This window comes from Pteropus medius, unplaced genomic scaffold, assembly GCF_902729225.1.
Source record: "Pteropus medius unplaced genomic scaffold, Ma_sr-lr_union100, whole genome shotgun sequence".
In the NCBI taxonomy this organism is placed as follows: Eukaryota; Metazoa; Chordata; class Mammalia; order Chiroptera; family Pteropodidae; genus Pteropus; species Pteropus medius.
The window spans coordinates 2958193-2967192 of record NW_024340849.1 but is presented as its reverse complement, the minus strand read 5'-3'; the positions used below and the strand labels follow the sequence as shown (position 1 = coordinate 2967192).

The following is a 9000-nucleotide window of genomic DNA, read 5'->3' as shown; positions in this document are numbered from 1 at the left end:
ATGTCCGTTCACATCCTTCGCCCATTTTTAACTTGAGTTCATTCGTCTTATATTATTGACGTGTAGTAGTTCTTTGTGCTCTAGACACATGTCCTCACCTTGGCTCTGTTGTGCCTGGACCAGGGAGGAAGCAGCCTAAAAACATGGTTCTTTAAAGTAAGGCCTGTTTTCAAAACGCTGAAAACCCAGAAGGAAGAGCCTGTTTGAAAGAAGACGATGGGGTTGATTCTGAGCCTGGGGATGGTTTTCTGCTCCACTCCCAGCCTGGACCCACCGCAGGGGTGGAGGATGACGGGGAGGGTGCGGGGAGGAGGCTGGCGTCACGGGCAGGTTCCACATTACAGGTGAGGGACAGAGGGCCCCACAGGGAGAGGAGCAGAGCAGCCAGAGTGGAGGGAGGGCAGGCTGAGGAAGCCGTGGGCCAGGCACTCCCCGGGGGAGAGTGTGGCCAACAGTGTCCAAATGATCACCAGTCTTTTGATGTCTTTGTCACAGCGTGGCTTCTAAGTTCCTTTTTAAAGCTCTCTAGCTCCGGCAGCCGGCAGGAGGAAACCCACAACACTGCAGAGAATTTTAGACGGTCCTTTCCGAATATTTTTTCTAGAAAAGCGGTGAATCGCACATAGAAAGTTTTACTTTCTCACACTTCTCTCTCTCAGCGATGTTGTCCTAACACAGCGTGTTGCGTTATGACGTAGAGGCTGACTCAACCTCCACAGGAAGCGAACCCACAGGAAAGACTGTTTTGTAGGAAAAAGTGGCACATGTTGTTTAAAGACAAGCTTGTTAACTTGGTTTCTGTTTTATTATGATTCTTTAGCATTGAAAATGAAGCATTGGGGAAAGATAGAGCCCCAAATGTATTTCCTGTTCTATTACCTTTTGTGATGTTTAGTCCAAGTGTCTGGAAGCAGCTGTGTTAGATAACAAACTTTCTTCAAGTATCTGAGAGGTCAAAAGTCCAAAACCTGGTATTTGTTTTGACTCGCCCCTCCGTGTCACCTGCTCGCAGGCGTCACCTGTCCTTTGGCTCCTGCTGCTGCTGTGGGGAGGCATGTCCGCTCCGTCCTCGCCCTCGCTGCCCGCCGGGCTCCTAGGGAGGGTATTCCGGTACATCGACCGCCATCAGGATGAGTTCGTGCAGGTAGGGAGAGCCGCACAGGGAAGCTGGCAGGGGGCGGCTTTCGGTGTCTACGTGAACGGTTCTTTGCTGGGACAGGTGGGGTTTTTCCTTGACCACTTAATCCCACATAAAATGCCCGCGACTCCTCATCAAATTATGATCGTAAGCATCAGTTGGAGGTTGGTAGGAGAGCCCTCACAGCCCTTCCTCCCGAAAGGGCGCTCTGTCCGCTTCCAGCCCATTCGGTGTAGGGATGGGCGTCCGCTGAGCTCCCCTTTGCTCTGAACCACCCTCAGATCACCCGTCCTCCCCCTGCAGCGGCCCTTGCTGAGGTCTCGTTCACCCCCAAACTTGGCTGACACCCCCAGACACCCTGTCAGCAAGACCTGCTCTGTAGCAGCGTGGGCCTCAGCAGCAGCTTGACGGCGCTGCCAAGTTCAGGGTCTTGTACTCCATGTGTGACGTGCGCTCCGCCTCGCCGCTCGGAAGGCGGGGGCGGGAGATGGCGCTGGGGGCCCAGACCTGGGGTTCACCGCACAGTGCGGTTCTCCGGTTCTCTAGACGCCAGCTGGGCGTCCGCAGAGGGCTGCTCTGACTCTCTGGCTGTAGGGAGCGTCGCCCCCACCCCCACCGGTCAGCGTGGGACACAGGTCACGACAATGTCATCTGACTGGCTATGAACGGACGCTCTCGTGTCCCCCTGCTCGGGTTGGGTCATTTGCTTGCCGAGCTCAGGGAAACACATGCGTTCGCCGGCATGTTATGTGATAAAGGGTATGATAAGGAATGCGGATGAGCAGCCAGATGCAGAGGTGCAGAGGGCGCGGTCTGGGAGGGCCTCGAACACAGGAACTTCTGCCCTGGGGGGGCCGGGGTACTCCCCGCTCCCGTTCACCACCCAGAAGCTCTCTGAAGCCTGGACTCAGGGATGTCACGGCTGCCTCGTCACGTGGGCGTGACCGGTCACAAACTCTAGTGCCCTCCCCAGAGGCTGGGGGCAGGGCTGAAAGTTCCACGCTTCTAACCACAGCGTGGTCTCCGGTGGCCGTCCCCCCTCCAGGAGCCCACCACAGTTTCCCCATTAGAACAAAACGCAGCCCTAGCACCCAGGAAACCCCAAGAGAATTAGGGACTCCGTGTCAGGAAGGAGCCCGAGGCAGAGAGCAGATGCGGGGACTCAGGATGGTCCTGGCACCTTCATCACTTAGGACGCCGTGGACGTTTCTGGAGCTCTGGCCAAGAGCTGGGACAGAGACCGAAGCATGTACTTGCGACCGAGTCCCAGCCGCTCGCTCCCACACCCACAGTGCGAGGCCATCGCTCGCCTCCTGCAGGAGGGAGAGCTGAGGCTAAGCGTGTCAGGGATACACTCACGGCCACACAGCTGCAATGGGCAGGGCCAGGTTTGGGAGCTCAGGTCATCTGCCTGCCCCGCCGAGGTTAAGCCTGAGGTGGTACTGCCTAGCAGATCCTGGAGGAACAAGGAGGGGCTGACGCAAAACCTAAATGCAGGGAGTGGCTGGGCAGAGCCCCGCAGCCCAGCCCAGGCTACCCGGGATTAAATTGGCCTGACCTACTCAGGCCGGAGGCCTCCAGGGCATCTGGGGGAAGCCATGGGTCCTGGTTGGCGGTGTCCGCCAGCCACTGACAGTCCTAGTAACCAGAGTGTTGGACTGCGACCTGCCCTTTCTGCAACCCTGGTGGACCCACAGGGTCACAGGTCCAGGTTTTAGGAAGACAGCCTTCTGCCCAGCCCGCCCTGGCCTCTGCCTTCCTGGTTATGCCTGCAGCTTGTCTGCTGGTGACTCTGAACATCATGTGTTTGCCAGCTTAGCCTTCGGGTCAAAGGCTGAGCTGGCAAACACGTGATGTTCAGAGTCACCAGGGGATTCGGTGCCCCCGATCCTTGTGTCGTGCTAACCACCTGCTCACCTCTCCTCGCAGACCCTTAGAGAGTGGGTGGCCATCGAGAGCGACTCGATCCAGCCTGTGCCCCGCCTCAGACAGGAGCTGCTCAGAATGATGACGCTGGCTGCGGACCAGCTCCGGTGCCTGGGTGCCAGCGTGGACTCCGTGGACATGGGCTCCCAGAAGGTGTGGGCGGTGCCCTCCCTCCCCCAACGAGCTGCCACTTCCTTGTGCGTCGGCCATGACCTCCCGAGATGGCCGCAGGACAGGGCTTGCCCGTGTCCTCGATCGAAATGCCCGTAACCTCGACGCCCGGTGACGATGACCAAGTCCTCCTGGTCCCAAACGAGGCTGTTGATGTGTCGTCATGTCATGACTTGGGGTGGAAGGGGGTGCAGTGGGGGTCACGGGCGAAGGCTGCCTTGTTTTGGGGGCCCCTGCTGTCCACGCCCTGCCTGCACGGTTGATGTTCCTCCGAGACGGCCCTTTTCCTGAAGCTGAAATCCATCCTTCTGAACGGGTCCAGCCTCTTGTCAGCATCGTGGCCTATTGCTGCTGCTTCGTTGCAAACGGCGTCCGTAAATCGTAGCGCCAGGTCTGGCATAGACAAGCCTCCGAATGGTTTGTGTTCACCAGCGGCGCCCACCTGATCTAAGCGAGTGGAGTCCGGGTCCACACCGAAGGGGGCCTTCAGTTGAGTTTACCTCTTGTCAGTGTGCTTTTAAGGAGGCTCTCTATTTTAATTACTTTTCGTGTTTTAATTAAAAGGATCTCATGGTACCCATTTTAGAGCCATGTAAAGATGATCAGAACGTTACGTGGGCTCTATAAGGATCCAGGGCTAGACACAGGACTGCTAACGTCACGTCTCTGAAGTTTCTGGAAGAATGAAATATCATTTTTTAAAAACACGTGTTCCATTGTCCTCTCACAGCTGCCTGACGGTGACACACTCCCGATGCCTCCTGTCCTCCTGGCGGAACTGGGGAGCGATCCACAGAAACCCACCGTGTGCTTCTACGGCCACGTGGACGTGCAGCCTGCGAGACAGGAAGACGGGTGGCTCACTGACCCTTACACGCTGACGGAAGTGGACGGTCAGTCACGTGCCCACACAGGAGCGGGCTCTTCTGTGGATAAGGGATTGTTCACAGGGTTTGCGAGCATAAGATGTGCCTTCTGCCCCAGGTCCTACTTGCCACTGAGAATGAACAGATGCTGCTCGCCTGGTCTACGAGTTGGTCCAATGAGGCTGATTTCCTTTCTTTTCCTTTCATTTGTTAAAGAAACTTTCGTGCCTGGGGTGAATTATTCCCTAGGGTGGGAGTCCCTGGGTGGCAAGGAAAGTAGCTATCTAGGTCACACGTTTTCTTTTTAAAGATACCAGATGTAACGTTCTTTCTAAGGAAGAGAAGAAGGAAGTTTAATGGAGATACACATACACCATTTGGCATTCTTCTGCTAATTGTAAAATCTCAACATGAGAGGCTACATCACATGACATTCTGCAGCAAATCCCCAGAATTTTTTTCGACGAACTGGATAAAATAGCTAATTAGTCTCCGGGACGAAGGAATCTGTGTATTTCCAATTAGCTGACATTTTCTGACTAGCCGATGGCCGTATTGTCTGTCTGTAAGAAGTCAGGCTTTGTGATTTCGGAGCATCCCGTGTGCCTGGAAACGCAGACGGCGCTGTGAAAGTGGCACCTGCAAAGCTCCCTTGGTTTTTGCCTCGCTCAGCTTGGCGGAGGTATCCAGGCTTTTCTGAAAATTCTCCCCCCCGTTTTTAAAGGAAAACTTTACGGACGAGGAGCGACCGACAACAAAGGCCCCGTTTTGGCGTGGATCAATGCCGTGAGCGCCTTCCGAGCCTTGCAGGAAGTAAGTGGCCGGCGATGTCTGGGAGGGAGGGCGGTGACGATGTCACTGCAGGTGAGGGCGATGATGCTACAGGCAGCTGCTCCCGGCTCCGGCTCCGGGCTCCGGGTCACTCCGCGCCCCACGCTGACCGCGGGACTCTGCTGGTTCCTCCTCCCAGCAGTCTCCCCAGGTGTGCGTCGCGATCACGCCCGTCTTGCAGATGAGGAGGGTGAGGCTTGGGAAGGTTGGGGAACTTGCTCGAAGCCGCCCAGCTGGCCCGGGGTGGTGGACGTGTCACCTTGAGCCCATGCTGTTGATGACGTAGAGAATGAAACACAACCCGAAAACGAGACGAGCCTGCGGCCGAGTTCGGGGCGCTGGGACTCGCCTCTCTTGCCTGTACTGCGGTTTACCTCCTCCTCACAAAGTCTGGTGTTACTGAAGCAGACGGACACACACGTCCAGAAAGTGCGTTGGCTGCGCTGCCAGGGACCGAGCTAGGAGGCTCGGTACGGGACATGCCGTCTGAACCCTCAGGTCTCTCGGGGCCTGGGATTCCGTGCTGTAACCACCAGGGTGTTGGTTTGGTGGTGGCTTCCTGGCCCTGCATTTATCTGATGACACGGTTCCGTTTCACGCAGCGACGGCCCACCAGTGGGGGAGCTCGAGGCGAGGGGCCTGGGCCGCGGCTCCCCTCCGAGGGTTCTGTGGGGCGAACCTTAGGAATGTAGGGCCTCACTGCCGGCCCCCTCCTCGCGAGCACGGCGCACATGAATGCAGCGCTTTCAATCACGACAGCTTAGGAGGCTCGAGGTCGGGGTTCCTCCATGCTGCTCTCCATCTAGCCTCTTCCAGGGAGAGCCTGGGGAGTGAGGGGCCGGTCTCCAGGGGCCATCTCTGTAAGAAACACAATGCCATGGGGAGCACCCCAGCCCGGGCCCCAGGCTCAGCCGCTCCGTGGCGCCTGTCCCAAACCCTGTCCATCAGCGCTCAGCCAAGTTTGTGGCACCTTTGCTTGGAGGTGATTTCATCAGGGGGCAGGGGCTTCTCTTTTGTGACCTTATTTTCTCCTGAGACATAAGCAGAAGAAAGGGGTTTAAGTGCTAAACGTAGCCGCTTTATTTCACGGAGAAAGAAAGACAAGCTCACTAAGTCTTAAACGTAGCACTTCCCTGGCTGGGTCCCCTGACCACTGCAGAGCTGTCCCCTGATGCTCGATGCTCACGCTGGGAAGGCCCGGACGTTTCGCGGGGCCCTGCTCACGCTCTCTCTGCTTTATTTCCCTCAGCCTCTTTCCTCCCCCTCTCTCTCTCCCTCTCTCTGGTTTTCTCCTCTCTTTCTTAAAAGGAGGAAGGCGATATTTATAAGAAAGTTCCCATACGAAGCTCGAAATCTGCTTTGCTTTTAAATTTCAACTCCGAAACTTGTAGAATTACAAATAAAACATAAGAAATAGTCATTGCCCTGGGACGGGTCGGTGGCTGCTGAGCCTTGTTTTCCTCATCTGTGGGCTGGGAGTGACGTGTCTCCCGCTGGGCTGTCGGGGGCATTGCGTGAGGTGACGTACTGAGGTCCCCCGCCCTCCGTGCCCGCGTGCGCCCGGCCCTCTGTGAGCGAGCGCTCCTGCTCCCGTGCAGATCACCAAACGCACACCACCTCACGGGGCTGTCTCCTCGCGAGGCGGAGCGGGAACCAGTGCCCACGCTGGACAGATGGAGAGGTGAGCTGCCCAGCAGTGGAATGGCTTCTCCCGGGTCCCTTGGGTGCCAAGGGACAGAGCCGAAACCAAAAGCCGGGCCTGGCTGCCGGTGTGCCCTCCCACACTCAGCAGCCCTTGGCTTGTTTTTTATTAATCACACTTTGCCAGAACATCCTTAGGCTTTCCGGCTGCTTCTCAGCACTCGTTTGCTAGTTAAATGTTAATAAAGAGCTGTCACATATTGAGATTTCAGAATTTTAGCTCGGCTTCCTAAGACGCATAGAAATGTATGCGAGTGATACGTTTGAACAAACCCTTAGCCCAACGTGCCCTTAACCAAGCGACTGACCAAAGGCCACGTTTTCTAATCCCTAATCCTTCCCTCGTCCCACCTTCGCTGACCTTTGGCTGGTCGGTCCTGCTCATTAGAACCGAGTAGAATGTTTGCGCTGTTGTTTGTCTGCTTTTAGAGTCCCCTGCGTGTGTCTTCTGCGTGTGACTTCAACCTCTCCTCTTCATGTGACTCCCAGAGAGATGAAGTTATAAATTACAGAGATACAATGAGATCAAAACCGAATGGGGGGAAAGGTGCATTGTAAAAATTTAAAGGAGCTGCTTCGTGCCCTTCTGTTAACTAGAGAAAAGCTCGAGCTCCATGTTGCTGCACGATCAAAGCTTTTGAATAAGTTAAAAGGCAGATTGAACTCGTAGCTGAAAAATAACAGATACTTGAAATAAAAATTATCCTGGGGCTTAAACATTACACAGTCTTTCAAAGGAAAGAGTTCTCATTTATCATGCTGGGAATTACGAGGACAGAAAAGAGGTTGTAATTGAGTAACCTTTCTTGAAAAATCCCTTTTGGGGGGCAGGCAGACGTGCCTCTCCCTGGCAGCCCAGCAGCGCTCTGTAGTGCGGGTGTCGAATTCCTTCCCCAAGCCCTTTGTCAGCGTTAAATCGGTGGGTCATGCTGCACATACCTCGAATCCTCCTTCGCCATCTCAGTTAAAGCTCCTTCGCCGTAGCCGCACAGAGCTGGCGGGAACGTGGATAATCCACACGCTGAACGCATGTCACAGCCTGACGTATTGATGTGAAATGCAGACCAACCCTGGGTGGTAAAAGGTGGGTGGGCAAGTGGCGTGACCTCCAGACACAATGGTTTGTTCCGTTAACTTGCCACCCCCAGGACATGCCCGTGAATGTCAAGTTCATTGTTGAAGGGATGGAGGAAGCGGGCTCTCCCGCCCTGGAGGAGCTCGTCCGAAGGGAAAAGGACCGGTTCTTCTCCAGCGTGGACTACATCGTCATCTCGGACAATCTGTGGATCAGCCAGAGGAAGCCGGCCCTCATATATGGGACACGCGGGAACAGCTACTTCACCGTGGAGGTACCGGCAAACCTGGGGGTCTGCAGAGAGGAAGCGTCCCAGGGTCCGAGCGGAAGGGAGCAAGCTCTCCCGAGAGCCCGGGTCCGCCCTGGTGCTGGACGTGCGGCCCGGGGGACTGCAGAGCTCTTGGCCCTGGGGTGGGGGCGCAAGCCGCCTCCCGCACTGTGAGCGGATGTGCCTCATGCCTTTTTCTGGGAGGAGGATTCAGAGGGGTTGTGACCCACAGGCCAGAAGTTTAGGACCCACAGCCGTGGGGCCCGGTTGCGAGGACAGCAGCCCCTGGGGGTAAGGACACTGCCTCTTGGGTGCCGGGTGCTGCGAGGGGACAGGACCCGCTCGACGGCGCCTGGGCAGCAAAAGGAGGGCACCGTGCTGCCCAGGCCCGCGTCCGACTTGGCTCATGGACGCACACGCGGCCCCGTGCAGGCCCCTTGACCTCAGGGCCTCGTCCCCGCCCACGAAGAGCAGAGCGCACAGCGATCCCGCCCCAGGGCCTCGTTCGGGCGGGTCTGGCGTGCAGTCCAGTCCGGCTCCTTGTCCTTGTCTGCCAGTGGGACGGCCTGTGATGCAGCACACAGGGCAGCTTCAGAACGCCCCTCCCCGGGAGAGCAGAGGCTCCTTAGCCGCTCCGCTCGTCCCCTCTCGTGACAATGCGCCCGCTGATGTCACGTGCCCTGTCCACCCCCGCCGCGGCGAGGCCCGGTGGGCAGACAGGATGACGCGCTCCCGTTCGTGTGCTCCTGAGCGCCAGCGTGAGCCGGCGTTTGCCACACGTGGTGGTGCTGCGTGCCGGGGGTGCCGCCCCTGCTCGCGAGGAGTTTACGGCCAGGGGACACGGATGCTTAGAGAGGTGACCTGGGTGGGAGAGCGGGCAGGGAGCAGCGACGGTCCCCGTGGAAACCTCACTCAGGCACCGTGGAGGTGGGAAGGACGAGGCTGGATAGCGGCTGAGGGAGCGTGGGGTCAGGGCACCTCGAGGGGCAGTAGGAAAGCTGGGGGGAGGGTGAGAACAGGCACC

At 57.1% G+C, this 9000-nt stretch overlaps 1 protein-coding gene across 1 annotated transcript in view; it reads left to right on the top strand.

Moving 5' to 3' along the window:
• The first annotated feature begins 682 nt into the window (after positions 1–682).
• Positions 683–9000, top strand: part of CNDP1 (carnosine dipeptidase 1) — an 18760-nt gene continuing 10442 nt past the window's right edge. The window contains exons 1-5 of the mRNA XM_039838935.1: positions 683–1144; positions 3068–3217; positions 3966–4128; positions 4826–4914; positions 7782–8146. Coding sequence (XP_039694869.1) covers positions 1055–1144; positions 3068–3217; positions 3966–4128; positions 4826–4914; positions 7782–8146 — 857 coding nt within the window. The 5' untranslated portion in view covers positions 683–1054. The remainder of the gene's footprint in view (positions 1145–3067; positions 3218–3965; positions 4129–4825; positions 4915–7781; positions 8147–9000) is intronic.